Raw genomic sequence first — 25,239 nt, 5'->3', positions numbered from 1 at the left:
GGGTGGGGCTGCAGTATTGTCGGATTCCATCCATACAAGGATGCGCTTCTTCTCAAATTTAGTGACACGGTGGGGACATATCATCTCCAGACTTCCAGAATGCAGTATCTAGGAGGCTACACATATCCCGAGAAACATCACCAACAAGTTAGAGGCATGGACCATGCATTCCCCTACCGCCCTTGCTACGTTGATGCACTCCCGCCCAGAAATGTCTCGTTCATCTTAGAAACTCGACACCGGACACCTTTTCTGCAATTTTATTTGCACCGTACGTTCTTTAGTGAGTTACTCTTATGACATTCTTGTGGTTATGTAATTCCCTTGGAAGAAATACAGCTGTCATGGAGAATGAACTTATTGTGGGCGAAGTCACTAATCCAAATGTACTTATTGTGGTTATGTAGTATACTGCTCTGTACTTTTGTTACGTATTTTGATTAGCAAACCACTTGTGAAATGAACTTATTGTGTATTAGGGTACAGGTGGCATTTGCATTGTCACTAATCCAAATGGAGCTATTTTCGTTCTTCTGGGAATCCCATGCTTGTCCGATCGACCTCCCCAGCTCAAGGTGATTTTTAGATGTGATTTTTTGTTGTCGGAGTTGATTTTCATATGTGATATTTTTGGAGCTAGAGCCTAGAGCAGAGCAAGCCCAAAGTGTCACCAGTTTCGCGATTTGTTCAGTAACCGAGATCTCGTGATAAAGCGTCTAAACCAGTCCAAATAAAAACCTGTATTACCATTTCTCGTGATAAAGCGTCTGTACCTTATTATGGTGCAGACCATACATGGACATGCTCTTACATCAGCTACATATAGTATATATAATTAGAAATTCTCCTTGTGAAAGTCAAACTTTGTGTTTGTATTGTGGGTGAAGTCTGCCGACAACTGCCGCAGCTGCGCCACAAGAACAGGCTCGCCGCAGTAGAAAACCCCTGAAGCAGAATTATATTAAGGTGTGTTAGCAGACGATCGATGGTAGCTAGTCACCAACATTTGTAGTACCAGATCAATGTGAGAATGGCAGCAGCGAGAAGACGTACCAACGCGTTGGTTCTCATGGTTGACCGCGATACGCTTGAAGACGCTTCGCCAATTAGGCCTGGCAAAGTGGGTCTTGACGCTGGTCCCGGACAGAATATCAACCCCCTTCTTGGCATGGTTGAGTTCCTGGAGCATGACGATGAGCGCGGAACGAGCATCGCCCTCCTGATACACGCTCGAGCAGTGGTTGTGGAGCTCAATCACCCCATCCTTGTCCTTCTCGGCCACCTCGTTCATCACCCCTCTGAACCATTCAAAGGAGCCTTCCTCTCTTGTGACCCAGTAGGAGTAGGCCCTCTTGGTCATGAATGGTTTCTTCTTTCCCTTGCTACTGCCCTCCGGCTCTGTTCCGCCAACCGATCCCCCACGCTGGATGTGGTTAAGCACATCCTTCACAATGCTGATCAAAGGGGTGGCTCCGATGCCAAGTCCGATGAGCAGCAGCACATCGTATTCCCGGTAATCTTGTGCTGGAGCACCATATGGTCCATCGATCATAAGTTTAGGGAATCTAGTACATGTCAAACAAAGCTTGGGATCAGAAAAAGGAGTTTGAAATATATATTGCATGGTTAAACATTTTTTTGAAGCAACTGAAGAAGTTCCTTTTCACCTTGCGTTGCTGTCAGTGATTCCCACGGAGAGGTCAGCTCTAAGGAGTCCACTTTCTCCATCAGTGGGAGGCCGACACGCCTGGTTTACATTTAAGGTTATTATCAGTTCCATCAAGTAGAGCAGTGGCATTGATATGAAAAATCAAAACCTTAACAATTCACAATGCTTCAGACATCTAAGTATTTTAAGCAAGATTACGCTACATTTGGGACAACAAGTATTTGAAGCACCCCCTATAGGTAATTCTGTCACACGTTGTTATTGGCATATCTCTATTCGTTCTCCAAAACATCCTTTGACATGTTTCTCCGGTTACACAAACTTCCAACAGGATGTGGTCACTAGACAAACCAAAGACCCAAAAAGGCTGATTTACCTCAGAGAAGACAGTCCTAAGCCGAGAAGTCCAATCACCCCTTGTGCGAATGTGGACACTGAGGTAATTATCTCCTGGTGCCGATGTAACGGAAAATGGATGCCTGTGATAGAACATTTTTTCCATACTATTAGTCATCTGCTGATTTCATAATTATATTAATGCAACTGTTTTCTTTTTCTCAAAGTGTGTGGCTTGGGTACCATTCATATGGAGATACAGCGCCGCAATTTATGAAGATGTACTGCCCACTCCTGTATTTGAAACCAGGTGGCTTGGACATATAAAGAGCCAACACATTCCCAGGATATACCGCAACCTGTTTAGGATACAAAAATTAAAGGCTAAGAAAGAGTGAATTCAGAATTTTCAATAATTTAAGGCTTCTTTGCTGTTCAGCAATCCATCTCCCATGTTAAATGGCTTGGCACATATTAAGGTGCACTATATTTAAAAGAAAAGACAGTAAATTTGTGTCCGATTATTTAATTTTAAGGTCAAAAAGACAAACAATGAAAAGCCATATGAAAGGGATTTCGTCATGGTGGTACCTTCTGAATCTTAACTGAATCATGTCTCCTGAATAACCGAACGATGCGCTCGCATGAATATAGGAAGACAGGATAAGCGATATACATCCATGTCTGAAAATAGTAAGAAAATTTATCAATAATTCTGATCATTAGAATTCTCTATTGGCATTATTAGGGCATAGATAGACTTTTACCGTTTTCTTGTACCACTCCTTGGTCAGATACAGACTTGTTCCGTGTACGATGAGCAGTGCATACACAATAGCAAACAGGTGGTGTGTAAACCAGAAGGCATTGAAACCAGTCATCTTCTTGAGTGGATTAGTGTCCTTGAGCTTGTTACGTCGGAACCATGGCTGGGCTAACACAAAGGATATTGACATGAGCACTACCATGACAATACCTGTCCACCCCGCAGTTCCTTTTACAAACCACCAGTAATTTGGTGGCCTTGTCTCCCCAAAGAAAGGCTTCATTGGTTCGTATTTTGCATCACTTGCATGGAGCAGGAGAGGAAAATCACATGTCAGATGGGCACCTGCATGCAAAACTACACCAACTGCAACCCCTGCTGCTATTACCTGCACAATGGTAACATACAAGTGCTAGCTATGTTAAGTGCTAAATTATCTATCAGACATCGTCAGCAGGTTATTCTCAGGATATATCCTTACTTAATGCAGAAATACCACTTATTTACATTACCTTGTGGAAGTTTATGTTGTCATTGAAGGGTACAACAGCTCCAATCTTTGTCTTCGATCGGATCCAAGTGATTGTATTTCGGCAGACAGGAAAAAGGACGAGGGCCATATTGAATTTCAGGGTCTCGGCGGCACCCTTTGCAGTGGCCACACAGTAGCCCATGATGTTAAATACAGCTCGGTTGCGGTACTGGATGAACTTCCAAACGAAAAGGGCTATGCAGATGGAGATCCAGAGAGCCGCGACCCATATGCGCTTCCAGTTCTCCTCTACAAAGAAGGTAAACTGCAACCAGTAGTGGCGAAGTGGGCTTGTGTCCTTGCTAGGCGCGAGCCTCATGCTAAGAGCTTTGCTGAGCTTGGAGCTGTGGGTGATGGTCGATCTTGCAACGGCTTCAGATGGTGTCTGCAGTAAGAGCGACTCCAAGCTCTCGAGCTGTAAACGGTTAGATCGAGTGGTTAATTAGGAAGAAACCATGCCGCGAATCTCTGATTGTTACTACCTCGTCTTATATTTAGGAACAGAGGATGTACTTTTTTTTGTGAACAAAGAACAGAGGATGTACTTGATTGAACATAATACCTCTATGTAGCCCAAGTTTTTAGGGTCAAGCTCTTCCATGATGAGTGCTGCGTACTCATCAGCGCGCTCCTTGATCTTGGAAAGTTTGTTTGCTGATGCACTGAGGGCGATAATCTGCGAAAGCGTGCATCATTTGCTTAATATATGCTTCAAGTTTACTCACTAAGACTAGATCTTTTCAGTTTGGGGTCTTGTGAGTTGTGACTAACCTCCTTGACCTCCTCTACTGTGATTCTCCCATCGGCATTTTTGTCAACCCTGAACAAAGAGGTGGTAAGTGCTGTGCACCTATGTTCAGAAGGAAGGAACCCATGACAACATTTAGCAGAAGAGAAGTACTAACATGTCGATGAACGTTTGGAGACGGTTGTCGAAACCCTGATCACTGAGTTGCTCCCAGAACTCTTTGAGCTCCGGCTTGGTCAGCACCTCCTTGACGATCCCTCTCTTCCTCGCCAACGCATCGAACATCTGCACCGCAAACTCGTCGGACCCGTCCATCCCTGCACACACACACAACGAAAAGCAATTACTACCTGAACTATATACTTGTCTGCATTCACTGAACAGACTGTTCTAGAAGTAGTTACCAATGCATTTCCCAAATCTGGAACGGAGCAGGACGCCATCAACCTGCAGGTGGTTGAACCGCTTCTCCACGGCGGCCCAGCCGTCAGAGCCGACTTTCGCCGTCACAAACTGCAAGCCCTTGAGCGCCACTGCAGCGGTGCTCTTGCTTCTGTCATATCTCTTCCTCGCGGCGGCCACCGCAGCCTCCGCGGCCACCGGCCTGACGGCTTGGACCGACGCTGAATCGCGCTGAACATCGAGCGTGATCTCGACGACCTCGTCGTCGTCCTTGAACCTGCAGGTCTTTGTGGCCTTGCTTGAACCTTCTAGGTTTCCACTGTTTGGGATCAATGTTGCAGTGTCAGACTCAGTGGCTGGCTTGCCGCCAGCTTCAATGTCAGCCATGTCCTTCTTCTTTTTTACCTAACCCCAGGACAATTTTCCCTTTGTGCTCCCTGAAAGGGTGGCAAGTTAGTTAGTTAGCTGTCCAAGAGGGCAAGTCAAGTTACTATTGACTGTTCCTTTTCAGAAGCAAAACAAACTTTAGAGAAGATGTTTCTCCTCTTCTATCCACAAACAGAAAGGTAAACCAAAAATAAAATTTCGAAGAGCTTACTAACTTATGAAACAGGAATAGAAACTAGTTCATGTGAGTGCGTCAGACCAGTTTATGCCCCAGACCCGGTATGTGACTCGGCTGGGGCTTCTGGCTTTTGATGATAGGCTTAGGTGAGTAGACCGGGTATGTGGCCCAGGTAGCACCCCTTCATCATATGGATAGGAGTAGTGGCATATGTTGCCAAGATGGCGGATTCAGGCATATTGTTGTAATACTTTGTAAGGTCCTCGAGAATAATCAATAAAGTGGCCGTATACATCTCCCAGATGCAGAGGCCGGGGGTCATCCTCCTTTTCTAAAAAAAAAAACTAGTACTCCCTCCTTCCGGAACTACTTGCCGGAGAAATGGATGGACAAGTAATTCCGGACGGAGGGGGTACAAGAGAACAGAGTGAGTGATAGATTCCTAGCTAATTTCCAGCTGCTCAGATGTAGCTAGCTAGCTAGCATCTCTCCAAGGGGGGGGGGGGGGGGGGGGGAGTGAAGCAGCAGCATCCACTGAAGCAAGAGTAACAGAAATTTGTCTGAACCCCAAGCAGATAAAGAGAAACAAACATACTACACTAACCAAGAATCAAGCACAGAGGAAAGAAATACTCTGCTTTTTTCCCCTTCTTTTTGAAAACTCGAAGGGGGAAAAGAGCAAAGATTGTACCTTAAACCCGGAGCATTTCTCAGCAGACGAAGGAAAGAGCAAAGAGCAAAGAGAAGCCTTAATAATAAATACACATCACTACATGAGAGAGACAGAGCTGTCTGGGACCTAAAGGCAGGAGGGCTAGCAGCAGCAACCAAGCTTGCTGGCACTGCTCACTCACTCACTCGCTGCCTCAGTGGTGTCCTCCGAATGCGACGCGCTGGCCTCGCGACAAATGACACACGGGAAATTGGTTGCTGTCAGCTATAGGAAACTTATAACAAGATGAAAAAGACAGAATGTTAAATCTCTTTCTGAATCAGATCCAGAGATATTTTCCGATACGGAACTTGGAAGCTGACAGAAACGGTAAAAAGCTGTCGGCGGCTCCACACTCCACAGAAGAAGAAGACGATGGTGACTGAGAGCTATCCTCCGGAGATTTACATACGGACAGTACATGTTCCTCTTACGGTAACAGGAATTTGACAGTCGTTAAGAAGAAGAAACAGATTATGGAGTGAGAGAGATTCGCTCACACCAAAGCTCCCAATCCGGCCGCTCAGATCTGGATAGAGCCTGCGCCAGACCCCCCCTCAATCAATCAGCAGCACATTTCTTGGTGCCAGCAGGTTTGTGAGAGAGGGGAAATGGAAGAGGAGCTCAAGGAGATTCCGTTCTACTGTTGTAGGAGTAGGGGAGTGAAGGAGTGAACCGAGATTTGACCATGCTGGCTGAACCGAGAATCAAGCACACAAGAAATAAAAGCCATTTTTTTTTCCTGTTTGAAAACTCGAAGGGGGGGCGGGGGGAGATTGTACCTTAAACCCGGGAGCGATTTCTTGAGCCACTGACGGGAACCCGGAGCATTTCGCGGGACTCCACCGGAAGAAGAAGAAGAAGAAGAGAAGAGAGTTGTCTGGAGCTGTTTCAGATGCAAGTGTCACTTGCCCACCTGACCTGACCTGCTGCCTGGTACTCAGGGCCTGCTTGTGTTTGGCTGGAGGCCTGGAGCAAAATTGCCTTGCCTGGGCATTAACTAGTGATGATGGATGGTGTGCCTCGCGACAGATTGACACCGCGAAAATGGTTTAAATTTGCCCACAGGCTGACGGGCCTTTGGATCCTGCACCCAAGGTTGACTGTCAGTCAGTTGGCACAACTTGACCGGCCTTGGATCCTGTACCTGTACGCACCCAACTAGTTCCTCCATTGCTGTATATAAAAGATAGTTAGAAAGTAGTGCTAATCGAACCATATTTAGTACTCCCTCCGTTTATTTTTATAAGACGTTTCAGACAGCCCACATTGCCCTGTTTTGGGTGATGTCTGAATTGTCTACAAGGTCTTATAAAAGTGAACAGAGGGAGTAGCTGAAATGCACCGTTGTTTGTAGGTACTGACAAACGTGCCAGTGATGCCGATGCCGGAAACCACCGTTGCACTGAACCCGTCCTCGGTTTGTGCAAGCAGTTTCTTCTCGGAGGTTTGCCTCCAGGACCAGCAGTTTGTTTCTTCTTCTTCTTTTTTACTGAAAGTGGAGTCGCCCATGTGTGAGACTGATTGGGGTGCATGCATGTTGGGCTTACATTAGTTTAGTTCTAATACTTGCCTCAATGAATGCACTGCACATGCCTTCCTTGGGCCATGTACCTTTGATTACTAGTCAAACGGCCCAATCAGTGGTTAATGACATGACACATGACAGTATTGGAGTTTCCTGCAAGCTCGTGAAGGCAGTCCCGACGCTTCATACTACATGGAAGCAGGCAGGGGTTAGTTCATTAATCAAATGCCATGTGATAAACAACGGCCTCTCACCCACCTTCCCAGCCTAGCTAACAAAACACAACACACAACCAAGCAAGCCAGCAAGCAAGCAGCATAGGGTGCTCCATCTCCTCCTCCTGCACTCATCTGCTGAAATACAAATTGATAAATATATAGAAGAAGGGAAAATACACAGGAGCTTCTGGGTGCTCCACACACCTATACGAATATTAAATGTAAAAAAATACCAAAACAATTCAGAAATGTGTGACATTTGGGGATATCCAACCTGGGTTCCCAATCTACTACCGCGTGAAGTTTCGTGAAAAAATACCAGGAAACGTTTCCGTGACAAAAAAGATAAAATAAATCCTATGTATAGAAGAAGAAAAAACTGTTCCTGGTATTTGTTCAGTTACACACGCAGTAAAAGGGGGAATCGACCATCTTGCCGCATTTCTTAGCCATACATACATTCGCCTTTTAGCAAACCACTTCCGAAGAAACTGAACATGTTGTATAGTAATTCAGTACAGGTCGCAATCCAAATTCATAAATATATATACAAGCCCTTACTTGCAAAGATTAACACATGGACCAGAGTAGGAGGGCATGGGTCTGGTAAAAAATATTGGCATTTGTTCAGTTACACACACACAGTAAAAGGGAAAATCCACCATCCTGCCGCATTTATTTGCCATACATTGGCCTTTTAGCAAACCACTTCTCAAGAAACTGTCCCAAGCTTGTCACTCAATTAAATACAGGTCACAACTGCATCCATTTCAGGGACAAGCTTTTTCGGACGAAAAGAGTAGTAATTAAGTACAGGTCGCAACTGCATGAGCACTAATCTAAACAGAGAGCCACAAATCAGTCGCGAAAAATCCGCGTTCAGAATCAGGACAGGTGCACGAGAGACGATGGTTCCAACTTCCAACTAGTAGTAGCAGCAACGTGAAGGGCCTGTATTTTTCAGGCCGCTAATTAAGCAATCAGTGATCAGTCAAGAGTAGGGATAAACAAATAGCCAGGCCACATGGCAGTCTCGTAGACTTGCAAGAGCATCATGATATGAGACTTGACGATGAACATATATATATATATATATATATATATATATATATATATATATATATATATATATATATATATATATATATATATATATATATATGTATATGTAGCTCAGCATATGCAGCACTTGCAAGGTATATATAAGTAACCAATAATTGAGATGGAAACAATAACTATATCTTGCAATCATAATTAAGCTTGACACTTCCCAAGTGTAGCAGCGTTATTAACATGTGTGATTTGCAGGTTAGCTAGAATTTGTACTGTCAACTTATTGGTGCAGGCAAGGCACAACCAACGACATTTTCGCTACTTGTAGTTGTAACACATGTATGAAACCAAGATTTTTCACATGCAGCGACGACCTAACGAATCCTTTTTTTTTTGCTAGCCGTACATTGTGCAGCATCAGACTGACAATCGGCCTTGATGTGTTTTAGCAAAGTCTTGTCAGTTGGTTGGGCTTTACCCATCGACAGTGATCGACGAGCCCCTCCCCTCCCTCATGGCCTCATCGATCCATCCAAGTGGCCATGCCCATACTCTCTCTCTCTCTCTCTCTCTCTCTCTCTCTCTCTCTCTCTCTCTCTCTCTCTCTACATGTCCTGTTTGTGCCGCTCTTCTGAATAAGCATTGGGCCGGCTATCAGCCTATCACACACGCCGCCTTAATCTACTGTTGAACGGTCCTATTCAGAATTTCTCCCCAGATACTAACGTCTTTTGACTTTTTGGCCACGCTTTGTGGCCTCTGCTCTTTCGTCAGGCAGGGTGTGAAGTAAAATGATCCATCTCCCAAGACCAGCAGCACTTACATTTCTGGCTCAAAGTTTCATTCTTGGTCCAACTTACTCAGCCCTTGCATTGCAGGGTCACCACTCACCACAAGTTTTAGACGCTAGGTGCCATGGCAGCACAAGACTTCAGCTTAGTGCTGCCCTTTCCCTTCGCCGGCCTTGTACTGGTGCGCCACCATCTTCTTCTTCGGGGAAGCGTGCCGGTGTCAGCGTCTGGGAAGTTCGTCGACCCACCCCACCCTGCTGCAGCACGACGGCGTCCTCTTATGTGAGTCGAAGCGTCAAGGCTCAGGTCTGAATTTCTCTAGTCAGGCTCAGGTCTGAATTCTGATAATGCTCCAGAAGCACACTAGCTAGCAGAGTTTCATGCTAATCCAGCGACATTCATATTGGTGCAACATAGAAATTCAAAACATTTAACCACGATTCTGGATTCAGATAGGTTCCGTTCGCCAATTTCGGTATCCCAGTGGAAAAAGACATTTTTTGACATTTCAAAATCTTCCTTCTTAACATCCACAAAGTAGCTGCAGCCTTAACAGATTGATCGCGGATGAAATTTCTGAGAGGTACCGGTTACCATTCACACAAGATCAGAAGCCAGGTTCACAACCTCGACAGGTTACAGAGACATGAGAAACCAACAGGTGTTCCAGGGAACCGCAGCATATTCTTTCGAACTCCACAGGTATCTTGCAAACTGAGGCTGAATTAAAGACATACTAGTAAGTAAAGAGAAAAGGTAGTGATGCATTTTCATCAGTAGCTACCAAAGTCACTGTAGTCTAACAGGTCAAAGCTCTCATTCCTTCATCCCCAGGGCAACTTCTTCTCTCTACAGGAGGTTTTATCCGGTCACTGGCATAGCTCAAGCATCCGCTCCAGGCAGCGTACCCAGTGGCGGAGCCAGAAAAACTTAATCAGGGGGGCCAACTGATGTTAAATCATGTTGGGGAGGGCCAAAGCCAGCAAAATCATCATAATACACAATATTAGCAGCAGATAATCCCTCATGTAGTGGCAAAATCTGCATGTTGACCTGCCCCCCCCCCCCCCCCCCCCCCCCCCGGCGGCGTACACCCTCTTCAGCAAGTCCGCAGCTTCACCACGAATTTCCAGCAGCCGCGCGTTAGATTCATCGTTGACAGCTCTGATCTTCATGTAGCACCTCATGTACTCTGCCATGCGCCGATGCTCAAGCTCTTCCAGTTCAGCAATCGTGATGCCTGGCTTGTTAAGCATGGCATCGGCCTCGGCCACATTCTTGATGCGCACTTCTTTGTATTCGGCCATGACAGCCTTTCGTGTTTCACTTAGTGACTTAGGCTTTTCTGGGGGCAGATTATCAAGGCTTTGTATTCGGCCATGCGCACTTCTTTGTATCCATCAGACTCGAGCGAGGCCACCTCATCGTCAAGCAGGGTATCTTCAGGCTCAGACTTTGACATGGATCCAGCAGGTGCGCTTACCATCTGCAAAATGTAGGCCGGATATTTTAGGATGGATCCATATATGGAACACTTTAAGGAACTATTGTTCAATAAGGTTCACAATAGTAGCAACAGTAAAGCACAAACTGTTCCCATTAGAGCAAAAACTAACAATAATATTTTAGAAAAGGTACAAATTGACTGTAGAATGCATGGTCTGGGTTTAGAGAAACTAGATGACTCGTTGCGCCAATGGCGCAAAGGCCGAGAGGGGGCCAAGTATTGTGAGAATATTTAGACACCCAAGTCGAAAACCAAATGTGGCCAACACTCCCGCATCCTCTGCTTGAAAGCCGCCTTTTCTCACCAAATCAAACATAGATACATGATTCTTCAAGAGCAAATTTCGAAGAAAATATAAAGCATGGAAGGCTTTGTATTATTGAGACCATACCACCATATCTTCATTTAGTTTCTTTGGAAATCTAAAGGTCTAAGAGGATGGTACATGTGAGAAGCTGTGAATCCACAACAAAAAACTAAACTAACTTCCAAACAAACATTTCAAGTTTGGAAGCCACAAAGAAGCAGCCCAGATCTCTCGTTGTAGTGCAGGTACATGTCCTTAATCCTGCATCCACAGCCCATAATTTTTCAACACCTAAATGCACGAAATCCAACCGAAGGAAATCATGGCAGAAACATGCGACATGGCTTACGTCTCCGAGAAGGACTTCTTGGCATTCTTGTGCAGGTTGGACACAACAATCCTCGTTGCGAACTGCAGAAGAACCACACAGGCACCTTCCTTCACCTTGCCCTTGGGGAGGAGGGGGGCAACACTTGCAGCGCCGTGACAAATATATCTTTTCTATCCCTCTATCCCTGCTATTTGAAAACAAGGATCTCCACTGATAGAAAGATGCCAAGGAGAACCAGAATAAGGACAATAACCAAAGTGTACCCGGCAGTTCAGGCTTTACCCCAACAAGAACAGACCATGGTCAATTCACACAAGCATGAAAAAGCAGGCAAAGCACACCATGATACACGGCTAACAATTGAAATAAGCACGCAAATCATGTCCACACGCAACCACAAAATATGAATGGCATGAGGCAAAAGAAAACACAATGTCGGGCCAAACCCAGAATATCAACACGACCAATGAAGCAAGAATAATGAAAATACATAGGTCACACAATAAATGCAATTTCCAGAAAAAAGGAAAGGAAGAAACCCTGATAAGCAGAAGAAAGAAGAAGAAAACTTGATCAACAGAAGAAAGAAAAGGCGACCTCCAAGAACGTACAACATAAAAAAGGAAAGAAAAGAAGTAATCAGGCCACATGCATTGCACTAAACAGCTCATTATTATTAGGACCTGTGTGCATACCCAAACTTCTTAAGATTCTGTGTAGAGCAGAAATTTTGAAACGACCCAGAAATAAAATACAGAATTATGTGGTCGGCTTTTTGTTGATGACCAGCAACTATGTCAAACTGGGATTAGTCCACCAAAATTAAAGCTTGTTCAGAACAGGGGGTAGCATCTGTAGCTAACAAGATCAACCATCAATGAATTATCTAAGTAAATGCGGCCAATAATCAAGCAAATAAACTGTAATCCCATCTCAGCTAGCAATATAAACAAACAAGGGGTAGCATATGTACTTAACCAGATCAACCATCAATGGATTATCTAAGTAAACATGACCAATAATCAAGCAAATAAACTATAATTCCATCTCAGTTAGGAATATAAACAATTACACAACAATCCAGAATCACCTGATTCTTCCTCGGCTGAACTCTACCGTGTAGTTCATCATGCGTTGCAAGATGGAGAACACAACGCAGAGGCCAGGCTCCGTGAGGACGATGTCGGCGCGGACCTGGCGGCGTGCATCACGTCCGAGGATGGTACACGTGAGATGTGGATCCAACACAAAGAACTAAATTAACTATCCAAACAAACTTTTCAATTGTGTGCTTGCATAGGAAATAATGGACATAATGGTGCCAATGGCAAGAAATTTCCTGTGGAACTGAACAGTGCAGACCAAGGCATACATTTCAGTCACTTTGAACATAGATGAGTAACGAAATAAAAAAACCAGAGAGCTATGGAAGCACTGACCTCGGGCGGTGCCGCCCTTGTGCTCCTGGCCCCGGTACTGCACGACCATGTATGGGTCTATCTTCCCTGCAAGTACAGGTTAATCAGATTAATGTCCATCAGCAGAACAACCCAAGGCAAGCCAAGAACATGTGTGGTGGTCGTGATAAATGTTCTCTCTGGATTTGACGGAAGGTGTGCAGTGGAATATTCACCAAGTGCCGGAGTACACAGTGAATATTCAAGTAGCAAGGTGTTCATGAATACACAGTGAATACATGAAAAAAAAACTTGCATCCATCATGCACCGTGAATTCTGAAAGTAGGTGTGATGCTAACCAAGATATCTAAGAATAAAGCAATCATAGTTTTACCGAGAGGAGAGAATTTAGCATGGGCAAGCATGAGCGCATATAACACACAGCTTCACCTGGAAGAACTTTATTATCTACAAAGAAAGTATTAACCTGATGTACTACTAAATCAGGAAGAACATGATAAACCATTGCTTTTGGTCTGAAGCGACTAATGAAACTGGAGATTGTAAATATACCAAGATTGAATAAAAGTCCGAAGGTAAGATATAAGTAGTCATTCGATTACATCATGTGAAGATCATTTGGAGATTATAGGTCATGAAATTCATCTTGTTATGACTTATGATTGACTGGAACTACAGCGAGCAAATATACAGCAAAGTTCACTTCTGAATTTGGGCAAACAACATGAAGAAATCATATTATTACCTAACAAATACACATGCACACGTACACCTAGAAAGCGTAGAGTTTACAAGACACACTGCAAGCAATTATACAGCAAAAGTTCACTTCTGAATCTTGGCAAACAACATAAAGAAATCATATTAGTACCTAACAAATACACATGTACATGTACGCCTAGAAAGCTTAGAATTTACAGGACACACAGCAGGCAAATATACAACAAAAGTTCACTTCTGAATTTGGGCAAACAACACAAAGAAATCATACTATTGCCTTTGGGATTAGGGAAGCCGAGAGAAACTGGAAACAACATGTATATCTAGAAAACTTCAAGTTTACAGGAACTTGATAAAGCACTTCTGAACAAGGCTGCTTACTTGCATTTCTTGCACATGTCCACGTAGCGATAGAACTACAACATGGGGCATCACGCGGTGATCTACTGATCACGAAGATACACTTCATCTTTTGTTGCAATGACAGCTTGAAGGAAACGACACATAAAAGCGCAGTCTTATGCATAGAATAACCTGACAGAAAACAGAGACAAATGCAGGTATGGTTATCTATTATGCCGCTGATAAAAAGTAATTAAAACACCAATAGAAGAATAGTGCCTTACGTTACCTACAAATGCTTCTTCAGTAGAGAGCGGAGCAGCAGCTACTTGGCTTTGTTTGTGATCGCAGTGGTCCTGACACCAGCATTGGCCCTGAGTTTTAGAAATTAGTACTGAATAAGCATTTTGCTGTGCATGTTAGAAATTTCAAATAGAACAATCAATCAACCAACCATTGGATTTGAATGGCTGTCCATTGCGTCAGTAAGGAAACAATACATTGCTAAGGAAAGGAAAAACACAAACCTTGACGTGCCAAAGCAGCAGATGATCAACAAGAAGCACGTCACAAACAGTAGAACCTGCAAAGTAAAATAAAATGATAGAAGAACATGGAGTTAGCTAGTATACATTTCATCAAATGGAAAATATGCAGGGCAAGCAGGTGGGGAATCACAAGACAGTCGATACAGTGAGCAACCCAAAGGCAACAACAACCCGACAAATGGTCATTGCTATGTTGTCTGCACGGTCGGGCAACAAATCGGCACGAGGGAGAGGATGCCGCGGGGGTGGTGGGATGAAAGATACATATGATGGATAATTTATCGATCAATATTTATAGGTTGTCCTGCAACTGTAAAAAAATACTCCCCTTGGTTATTAGTTTCCAACTAAATGGAAGATACATGACACAAATATGAAATGTTGGTCATCCTGTATGCCTAAATGGAAGATACATGGCAAAAAAATAAAATTGAATAGAAACATCAAACCATTCATATCCATTAGAGATAGAAATATATCATGCACGAAAAAATGGAATTAGCTGCGCTATCGTCACTCTATTTTGTTTGCAGAGATCATGCCAAATATAAAGATTTTAACCAAGAAAATTTCATAATTCAGATCATCAAAAACCTCAAAAAAATACATGCAAACAAACTGCAGATATGAAACCACATGTAACTACTGAATCTTTTAGAGCCTAGTTCTCTGCAAAAAAAAACAGTTATCCTCTCTGCCAAGCTTAGCAAATCTTGGTTCAACAACAAAAACGCAGTCTTAGTGGAGAAGGGGTTCAAAGTCTACTTGTGTTTTATGTCAAAAGTAAGACTGAATAAATTATTGGGGATATGAAGAACATTAATAGCATAGGAGAAGATAATAATGGTAGGCGTACAACCCTTTCGTTCAGGTAGGAATATATTTCGATCTTAGGTTGTGTATCTTCTGAATTAGATTTCAAACGGCTGCCCCCATTCAAATCCAACCATGGCATGAACGATCCGTCGATCCCAAGCGTGTCAAAGAACCTGAACACACACGCTGAATGTACCGAGTTGACAGTACGTCACAAACTGCCCATTCAATAGGTAAAAATCAAATTAGGTGAACGCCGACACTTATCTTACTACTTTGTATTTCATCCTATCAATTAATTAATAAAATTAAACATGGTCACTTTTATTGCCTCTTGCAGTAGGTTCATTCCATCAAAATGTTAGACACTGTATTTGTACAATATAATAAATAATATTTTTCCATCAGAAACAAAGTTAAATAAAAAGCATAATATGCAAGGACGTCTTCAAAGAACAACTGAAATGAGAGAGGTGTAAATTTCTAGAATACCTTTTTAGGTTTGATTGCTTCCTAAATACCCTCACGTATGCCCTCCTCATGTCAGAGCAACAACCACTGTTAAAAACACCAAGGAGAGGGAATGGCGTGCTAAGAACTTAAAGTACGAATAACTTAAGGCTAGAATGCTAGCAAGCAACATATTCCAAGCAGCAAGTACTGAAGTACCAGAAAGAGCAATAATTTGGTTAGATAATAGAAGAACTGACCTCCCTTTGCAAATATCTCACAACAACATCACCTTGGTCCTCTTAGATATCCATTCAACTGAACATGTGTGATTCAAACCTGAAAAAAAGGCAAGTCAACCATTATTCATAGACCTACGCACTGAAGCATGTGTATAAGGAGGTAAGCGGTAGTAGGAGAATTACCATGGCAACAAGCTGTTGATGCCCGAGCAAGGGTGCGGTGGAGAAGAAGTGGCGTGAAATCGAGAAACAACCAACACCTATGGACACACATCAATAACAATGCAAAATAAAGACATAAGCCAACCAAACACTCAGCAACCTACCCAACGTTAGGATTAAGACATCCAAATGCTCCATAGTTTTTTCTTCTGGTGGAGAACAATACCTACTCGAGATCAGATTCTACCCCGAATGAGTGTGTGAATCGACTGTAGTAAATTTCTCTCCAAGACTGTTGAAAAGAGCGAAAGGCATGAAGACGGTTACCAAGCCAAGCAAACAGTAGCAGGCACATAGAACAGCTGATGTATAGAATTACCTGTCACTAAACGAATTTATGTCAGGGATCCTCATTGATATACCAAAAGCAGGCCAAGCGACCAATGAGCCCCTTGTACCTGTCGGAAAGAAACAACAAGGAACAAAAATATCAAGCACACTGAACATAAAGAATATGTGACTGAGGTTAATACGCAGCAAATTACTGAAGCTTATATGCACATAGCTATATTACTCCCTCCGTTCCTAAATATTTGTCTTTCTAGGCATTTCAACAAGTGACTACATACAGAGCAAAATGAGTGAATCTACATTCTAAAATATGTCTACATACATCCGTATGTAGTAGTCATTTGAAATGTCTAGAAAGACAAATATTTCGGAACGGAGGGAGTAATTCCTACAGGTATTTCTTGGTACAGAGCAGACCTAAGAAATCTATTATAAAGCATGATGCTATCTATTTCTGCACATGGAAATGAACACCATAATGAGAAGATCAAATATATAAGAATTCATTGGTTGACAAATTATATCGCAACCTCTCGATCAGGCGGACACCATGCAAATGCAGAACAACCAACCGCTGAATCTAAGCTTGTAGAAACAGTCATACATGGAGATCGCCATTTGTTTTTCCTCCTCCATCACCATTTGTTGTTGCTCCTCCCCGTGCTTCCTCCACTAAATATATAAGAATTCATTGGTTGACAAATTATATCGCAACCTCTCGATCAGGCGGACACCATGCAAATGCACAACAACCAACCGCTGAATCTAAGCTTGTAGAAACAGTCATACATGGAGATCGCCATTTGTTTTTCCTCCTCCATCACCATTTGTTTTTGCTCCTCCCCGTGCTTCCTCCATCAACCACATACTACAAAAGTACCATACATATAAGCTGAGAACATGAATCGACCGTACCATGTCAAATTATGAATTAGCGTGGCTGTAACACTTCCACTACACAACCCAGTTAGAGCTTGAGAATATATAAGTACCAGCAGCATCAATCTAACTGTGAAACAGCCATGCCACGAAGAAGAGAGTTGTTAATTGCCAACCTTGTCATTGTGTGGCCGTCGTTACCAAGCTCTAACACGAGATAGAAGGAGCCCGGCTTGGTAAGGCTAATTGGTAGAGACAACAACTGCAAATATTGTAGAAAAAAGAGAGAATTGTGAATTATCAATGGGTTCCCACAATGAATTGGCCGAACTCCACACAAGTGGAGCAGGGGCCATAGAAAATCTATTGATTAAGTATACCAAGAAGAACAGGCTCTGTCCAACATCATCGCTGGTTTTGGCATTTTCTCAAACAGACAACACCACACAACGACGATAAAGTGACAAACGCACAAGCCGAGAGAGAGGACCGGAAAGAGCTCACCTTGCAGTTTCAGCCAGCGGTTCCCAAGCTGCGCATGTTGTCTTGAACGCCACTCTTGTATGTAGGCTGCTCCGGCGCTCGTTGCAAGACAGGCAGCGGCCGGGTGGCGAAGCCGGCGTGTAGCTGGAGGCGGCGGGCGAGATGTGCGGGCAGGCGTCGTCGGGGAAGAAGAGGTAGCGCACAGGAGGCCATCGGCGAGGTCATGTCAGGCTACAACAAGCCCCAGAACATTCAGTTATCAGACGGCCAAGGAAGGAGATCATCAAGACAATGGACGGCTCGCATCGCTCGCCGTTTTCACCTTATTGTTGCTTTTCATTTTCGTCCTGTTGCTTTCCAACGTGTGCCAGCTGAGCTTATAAAAGCCATCCATCCCTGTTGTAAACCTTATGCTATTCTGATGAATCATTGATCAATACTCTAAAGCTAATACAGCATATACTTTGATTCCTTCCACCAAACACGTCTCTTCTAGAACTCTCCTTCCCCCAAATCTCGATCTAGTTCGTCCTAGGGCATGACAATTGGTATTAGATGCCAGGCCGCTCCTCGGCGTTGAGTTGAGCTGTGTAGGAGAAATTTTTTCCCACCCTCCTCTCCCAATTCCTACGGTGACCCGGCGGGCGGCGGGGTAGGGCGCTGGCGGCGGTAGACTTGTTCGGCGACAGCTCAGTGTCGGAACTGGTTGACGGAACGCATCGTTCCTGCGGTAAAATCCCAGGTTCTCACTGAGTGGTGTTGTAGAAGGAGGCGAATCTCGTCGGCGGCGGCAGGAGTTCCAGATCCGATCGGGTTTCCAGTTCGCTGGTTGTAAAATTCCTCTCGGCCACCTGGAATCTCGATGGGGCGTTCGAAGCCAAGCGTGGATGACGGAGATCTGGCGGAGTTGGTAGCCATGAAAGGTGACGTGCTGCAGAACCGAGAAGAAACAGCGGAGCTCCGCGGCGACATGGAGGATTTGCGCAGGGATGTGCACGCAATCCACCTCAAGCAAGATGCTATGACCCAAGTCATGACAGGGGTATAGGATGCGGTCTCAGCTTTGAACACACAGCTGGCTACCATGGCTGATGTGCTCAAATCCTTTTCTCCGCCTCGGATTCCATCCCCAGTACAGCCAGTTCCTCAACCTCGAGCTCCTCCCGAGGCACAACCATCAGCAAGACAAGTACCAGAACAAGCGCAAACTCGACCAACTACAGAAGAATTGCGCAAACGCCTTGCTGAGGAACAAGAGAAAACAAGACAGATCTCGCTGCAGATACCTCCCAACTTACCACCTATCAGAATTGCCAGCACCTCAGGCCCCCCAGGGTTTGTGGATCACAACAGAAAGGAAGGGCAGTCAGGAAATGTCATGCCCTCAGCAGCCTACCGGACAGCACACACTCCGGCCTTCCACAATTTTCAGCCACCTGTTGTTCGTGCACACCGGGAAGACTACTACCGACAGTATGAGCAGGAGATGAGGACTCAGTTTCTGAAATCTATCACAAAAGGCCCTCGATTGGATTTCCCCACATTCGATGGTACCAATCCTGTAGGCTGGATTAGACAAAGCGAGAAGTTCTTCCAAATGGCTGGCACTCCCACTGATTACAAGGTTAACTTGGCACAAATACACATCGTCGGCAAGGCTGATGTGTGGTTGCGCAGGTCCAATATCCTGAAGAAGAAACTTAGTTGGGATCAACTCTGCACTGAACTACTTCACAGGTTCTCTGCATCCAGTTCTTATGATCTCACTGACAGATTCAATAACCTGAAACAGAACACCTCTACTGTAGCTGACTATACTGAACAGTTTGAAGAAATCATGGCTGAGGTACAGGAAGACAACCCACAAATATCTGAAAGTTGGTTTGTTAGGTGTTATGTCAATGGGCTGCGCTCCCAACTTAAGTACCAGCTCAGACCCCTCAGACCAGTCACACTCACAGATGCCTACTGGCTGGCAATTGATTTGGAACCAGGAGCACCAGCTAAAAAGCAATTTCAGCAGTTCTCTACCTCAGCCAAACCAACTGTAGTGTTTTCCAAAAACACTACAGTAGGAACAGAGAAACCTACTGATTTTAAAGCCCCTGCCATTACACAGAGAGCTAGAGAACCTGGGAAGTGTTGGAGATGTGGGGACAACTGGTTCCATGGGCACAAGTGCAAGCAAGCCCCTACAATTAATTTGCTTGTTGGTGAGGAAGCAGAAGAGCCACCCCCTGATCAGGAAATATTAGAAGAAATTGGTCCACCAGATCAAGGAGCAGCTGAAGAGCAATGTATGAAAATTTCATTGCAGGCAATGCAGGCAGATAGTGTCAATACACTGTCTATTTCAGTCAATATTGAAGGCAAAACAGCTATTGCATTAGTTGACTCTGGGAGCAACTCTACCTTCATGAGTTTGCAATTTGCCCTCCAAACATCCTGCACCATTGTCAAGGATAAATCAAGGGCAGTATCAGTTGCTGGAGGGGGTAAACTTTGGTTTGGCTCATATATTCCAGCTACAAATTTCACAGTAGGAGAAACACAATTCACTCAACAGTTCAGAATTCTGGATTTACCTGGACATGATATTGTGTTGGGATGTGATTGGATGGCACAACACAGCCCAGTAGCCTTCTCCTATGACCCAAGGGAACTAATTATTAAGCACAACAAAACAACAACAATGACCATCCCTGCTTGTGAGCCAATTACTAATGCAGCTGAAATAGATTGTGTGGAACTTAACAGACTGCTTTTAAGTGGGGCTCCTGGATATGTGTTGCAGTTAGCAGAAGATACATCACTCAGTTGCAAACAAATCAAACCTGTAGAACCAGCCTTTGAGACAGTTTTGCAAGAATTCCCTGAAGTTTTCCAGGAACTTGTGGCTCTTCCCCCAAAGAGAGACTGTGAACACAAGATTCCCCTTAAACCAAACTCTGCTCCTCCAAACTGTAAACCTTACAGAGTGCCCCACATGCAAAAAAATGAGATGGAAAGGCAAATTGACCAGTTGCTGCAATCCAAAATAATTAGAGAAAGTCAAAGCCCGTACTCCTCTCCTGCTATACTGGTCATGAAGAAAGATGGGACTTGGAGACTGTGCATTGATTTTAGGAAATTGAATGCAGCCACTATTAAGAACAAATACCCAATCCCTGTCATAGAGGACCTCCTGGATGAACTACATGGAGCAAAGATATTTTCCAAACTGTACTTAAGGTCAGGATACCATCAAGTGAGAATAGATGAGCAAGACAAACTTACTTTGGACATTATGAGTTTTTGGTTATGCCATTTGGACTGAGCAATGCACCAGGCACTTTCCAAGCACTGATGAACAACATATTTGGTCCATATTTGAGAAAGTTCATCTTGGTTTTCTTTGATGACATATTAATCTTCAACAGAACACCTGAGGAGCATGTTGAACATTTGAGAATTGTCCTCCAACTCCTAAAAGAACATAAACTAGTAGGAAAACTCAGCAAGTGTGTTTTTGCTATTCCCCAAGTGGACTATCTTGGACATATTATTTCTGGTGAGGGAGTATAGACAGATCCTACCAAGATTAGTGCAGTTGCTGACTGGCCAATCCCTTCTACTCCCACCAAACTCAGAGGATTCCTAGGGTTATGTGGGTACTACAGAAGGTTTGTCCACAACTTTGGCACCATTGCAAGGCCCCTACATGACATGCTCAAAAAGGACAGTTTCCAATGGACTTATGCTCAAACCACTGCTTTCAATCAACTGAAACAGGCCATGATTTCTGCTCCTGTCCTAGCCCTCCCAGACTTCTCTGCTCCTTTTGTCCTTGAAATTGATACTTCAGGCCTTGGCTTAGGAGCTGTCATGATGCAAAAAGGCAGGCCCTTAGCTTACTATAGCTCTTCCCTGGGCCCTAAAAATGCAGCCATGTCAACATATGAAAAAGAAGCATTGGCAATCATTGAAGCTTTGAAGAGGTGGAGGCATTACTTCCTTGGGAATGACCTGATCATCAGAACAGATCACAAAAGCTTGCAGTTCATGACTGATCAGAAATTGGCCAATAGCATACAGCACAAACTCATGTTGAAGCTGCTAGAATTTAATTTCCAACTGGAATATAAAAAAGGAAAGGACAATCTAGTAGCAGATGCCCTTTCAAGAAAACATGCCTGCATGGCCATTTCCATGGTCACCCCAACATGGATCTCAGCTATAGAAGAGTCCTACAAGCAGGATTCCCACTGCCAGCAGCTACTGGAACAATTACTACTATCTCCTGACCACACATTCCACCAGAACCAACTGCAAGATGGCATTATCAGACACAAGGGAAAAATCTATGTGGGCAAAGACCTGCCACTGAGGAACAGACTAATGCAAGCCCTACACTCCTCTGCTGTGGGGGGACATTCAGGAATGAAAGCTTCTTATAATCGTTTGAAGCAAATTTTCTATTGGCCAGGCATGAAAAAGGACATGGACCAGTTTGTCACCATTTACCCAGTTTGTCAAAAGAACAAAGGGGAAACTTTCCCATACCCTGGTTTTCTGGATCCTTTACATATCCCAGATATGGTATGGACACATGTCAGCATGGACTTTATTGAAGGCCTGCCCAAGTCTGAAGGGAAAGAAGTCATATTCGTGGTGGTGGATCGGCTCTCAAAATTTGCACATTTTATTCCCTTGTCACATCCTTACACAGCACAAACTGTCGCAAGAGCATTTGTGGATAATGTACTGAAGTTGCACGGGCCACCGGTTGCTATAGTTTCTGACCGCGACACCATCTTCACCAGCAAGCTCTAGCAAGACATCTTCTCAGCGATGGGGATTGACTTGCGATACAGTTCTTCGTACCATCCACAGTCTGATGGTCAAACAGAATGTGTTAACCAATGTATTGAGAATTATCTTCGCTGCATGACTTCTACTGCACCAAAAAAATGGATCAAGCACCTTGCTATGGCTGAATATTGGTACAACACCTCATTTCATTCCTCACTGAAGAAGACGCCGTTCCAAGCTCTGTACGGCTATCCTCCTCCAGACATCAACCCACCCTTGCCCTCCCTAAGTGCTACTACTGAGGCAGCATCTTTTCTGTCTGAGAGAAATTCCATGTGGCAGCAATTGAAAGCTAACCTGACAGCAGCCCAAGCTCGCATGAAAAAGTATGCAGACAGAAAACAATCAGAAAGAACCTTGGAAGTGGGCGACATGGTGTACCTGAAGATGCAACCATACCGTCTCAATGCCTTCGGTTTGCGCACCCACATCAAGCTGCAGAGCAAGTTCTACGGTCCATTTCGCATCATCAAACGAGTGGGCAACGTAGCCTACAAACTCCTTCTGCCAAGCTCCTCCACCATCCACCCGGTGTTTCATGTAAGTCAGCTTAAGAAGCACATTGGGCCACAAGCTGTTCCATGCGCTGATCTACCTCTGGTTAGTCAAGACGGCACGATCCGCACCGAGCCAATCCATGTCCTGGAGACAAGACAAATTTCCCGCAACAATCTTCCCGTGGTTCAATGGCTCGTCCAGTGGGAGAATTTACCTCCTGATGATGCTTCCTGGGAAGACGCTGATTTCATCAAGAGCACATTTCCGGCTTTCTTCAAGCAGACAGTGCAAGCTTGGTTCAGTAAGCAACCTCCTTGAGGACAAGTTCGATTTCAGAGGGAGGCATTGTCAGGCCACAACAAGCCCCAGAACATTCAGTTATCGGACGGCCAAGGAAGGAGATCATCAAGACAATGGACGGCTCGCATCGCTCGCCGTTTTCACCTTATTGTTGCTTTTCATTTTAGTCATGTTGCTTTCCAGCGTGTGCCAGCTGAGCTTATAAAAGCCAGCCATCTCTGTTGTAAACCTTATGCTATTCTGATGAATCATTGATCAATACTCTAAAGCTAATACAGCATATACTTTGATTCCTTCCACCAAACACGTCTCTTCTAGAACTCTCCTTCCCCCAAATCTCGATCTAGTTCGTCCTAGGGCATGACAGGTCAGCTCTACCAGGGCCGGGCGCCGCGCACGGGAGGCCAGCGGCGAGGTTCCTGCAACAAACGCCCCCATGGCTGGAGGCCCTGCGTCAGGAGCGGAGGAGGCGGCGGGGATATTCCTCCCCAGACGCCCCCACACTCTCCTCCTCCTCCCCCGTCTCATCCACCCCTCCTCGTCCCGGATCCCGCCGGATCCGAGGCTTGTGGGCGCGGAGGCGAGCTTCTCCGCCGCCGGCGGCGGCGGCGACGGCAGGAGAGGAGGCGGGGGTCGCGGGGGAGACGTGCGGGCTAGCTCACGGGCATCGGCGGCGAGCTTCTCCGGCGGCGGCAGCGGCAGGAGAGGAGGCGGGGGTCGCGGGGGAGACGCGCGGGCCGGAGCTGGCCGGAACCGGCCGACGCGATGGGGAGAGAGAGAGAGAGAGAGAGAGAGAGGGGGAGGGGGAGGCGAGTGGGACGGGAGGCGGCGGCTAGGTCTTCTCCCCAGGAGTGGCTCCCTTTTATACTCCGGTGCGTGAAATGATGAAAATGCCCCTGGCGGGGCACCAAATTAACAGGCGGAGACGTGGATGCAACGCTTGTGACTATGAGTTCTTCAGGGTTTATATGTTCAATACAACTAGAGTGTACAATCTACAATGCATGGTCTGGGTCCAATTAAAGAAACTAGGACATCATCACCAACCAGCAGCTTTAACAGGAGAACAAGTGACTTAGGACCGGCTAGACAGGTGGATGGTTCACTCCATTATCAAAAACTAACAAGTGACAAGGACATGCGAAATGTGATATTTCTTTTCAAGCTCTGAGCCTCTGATCGTGCAACCAATTCCGTATCATTGGCATCTGAAGCATGCATTATGACTATGATGATCCGAGTAGGCTTCAAGGATATGTAGAATGATCTTCCATGTGGAAAACACCAGGCCATACGTTTACCAACTTAGGATATTTGCAGTTTTTCTTAAGCAGAAAATGTCTACACTCTCGTTCTTAAACAGCACGTTCCTCCATTGATTAATTAAAGATTTCATCACTTTCTACACGCTACACTTTCATAGAAGGTCTAACTTTGGATCAAAGCACTAACGAAACCGATAGCTATCCTGCAGAAAATTGAGAACATTGCTTAATAGGGTCCACAATAGCAAAACTAAAACACAGACAGTTCCTACTAAACGAACGACCTAACAATAATTACCTAGACAGATAGAAATTAACTGTACAACTTATGGTCCAATGAAGGTACAATCCCTGTCAAACTTCACTTTTTTGGGGAGTGCTTAACTATGAGAACTACAAAATACAGATCCACAACTTTTATACACTTCTTGTACACTTTTAAGCCTCT

The 25,239-nt window shown here is 44.6% G+C and overlaps 1 protein-coding gene and 1 long non-coding RNA gene across 3 annotated transcripts; both read right to left on the bottom strand.

Annotated features, from left to right (window-relative positions):
- Nucleotides 1–717: 717 nt before the first annotated feature.
- Nucleotides 718–6,768, bottom strand: LOC123106022 (respiratory burst oxidase homolog protein B). 2 transcript variants are annotated; one of them, XM_044528219.1, is made up of 13 exons: nucleotides 6,513–6,768; nucleotides 4,456–4,890; nucleotides 4,209–4,368; nucleotides 4,075–4,123; nucleotides 3,866–3,979; nucleotides 3,284–3,718; nucleotides 2,773–3,159; nucleotides 2,597–2,689; nucleotides 2,249–2,364; nucleotides 2,046–2,148; nucleotides 1,668–1,747; nucleotides 1,054–1,565; nucleotides 718–945 (listed from the first exon to the last, which is right to left on the bottom strand). In XM_044528219.1, exons 2-13 carry the CDS (start codon nucleotides 4,838–4,840, stop codon nucleotides 836–838), a joined length of 2,544 nt encoding a protein of 847 aa, XP_044384154.1. In that variant the 5' UTR covers nucleotides 4,841–4,890; nucleotides 6,513–6,768; the 3' UTR covers nucleotides 718–835. The 2 variants fall into 2 exon arrangements, with proteins under 2 accessions (XP_044384154.1, XP_044384155.1); XM_044528220.1 differs by lacking the exon at nucleotides 6,513–6,768 and adding an exon at nucleotides 5,710–5,841.
- Nucleotides 6,769–11,206: 4,438 nt separating this feature from the next.
- On the bottom strand, nucleotides 11,207–11,612 carry LOC123108437 (uncharacterized). Its single transcript, XR_006451905.1, has 2 exons — nucleotides 11,484–11,612; nucleotides 11,207–11,395 (listed from the first exon to the last, which is right to left on the bottom strand). It is a non-coding gene; the product is annotated as an uncharacterized lncRNA (long non-coding RNA).
- Between the last annotated feature and the right edge of the window lie 13,627 nt (nucleotides 11,613–25,239).

This window comes from Triticum aestivum, chromosome 5A (genome assembly GCF_018294505.1).
Source record: "Triticum aestivum cultivar Chinese Spring chromosome 5A, IWGSC CS RefSeq v2.1, whole genome shotgun sequence".
In the NCBI taxonomy this organism is placed as follows: Eukaryota; Viridiplantae; Streptophyta; class Magnoliopsida; order Poales; family Poaceae; genus Triticum; species Triticum aestivum.
Note: the sequence above shows the minus strand (reverse complement) of the source record. Positions and strands in the feature narration are given on the sequence as shown.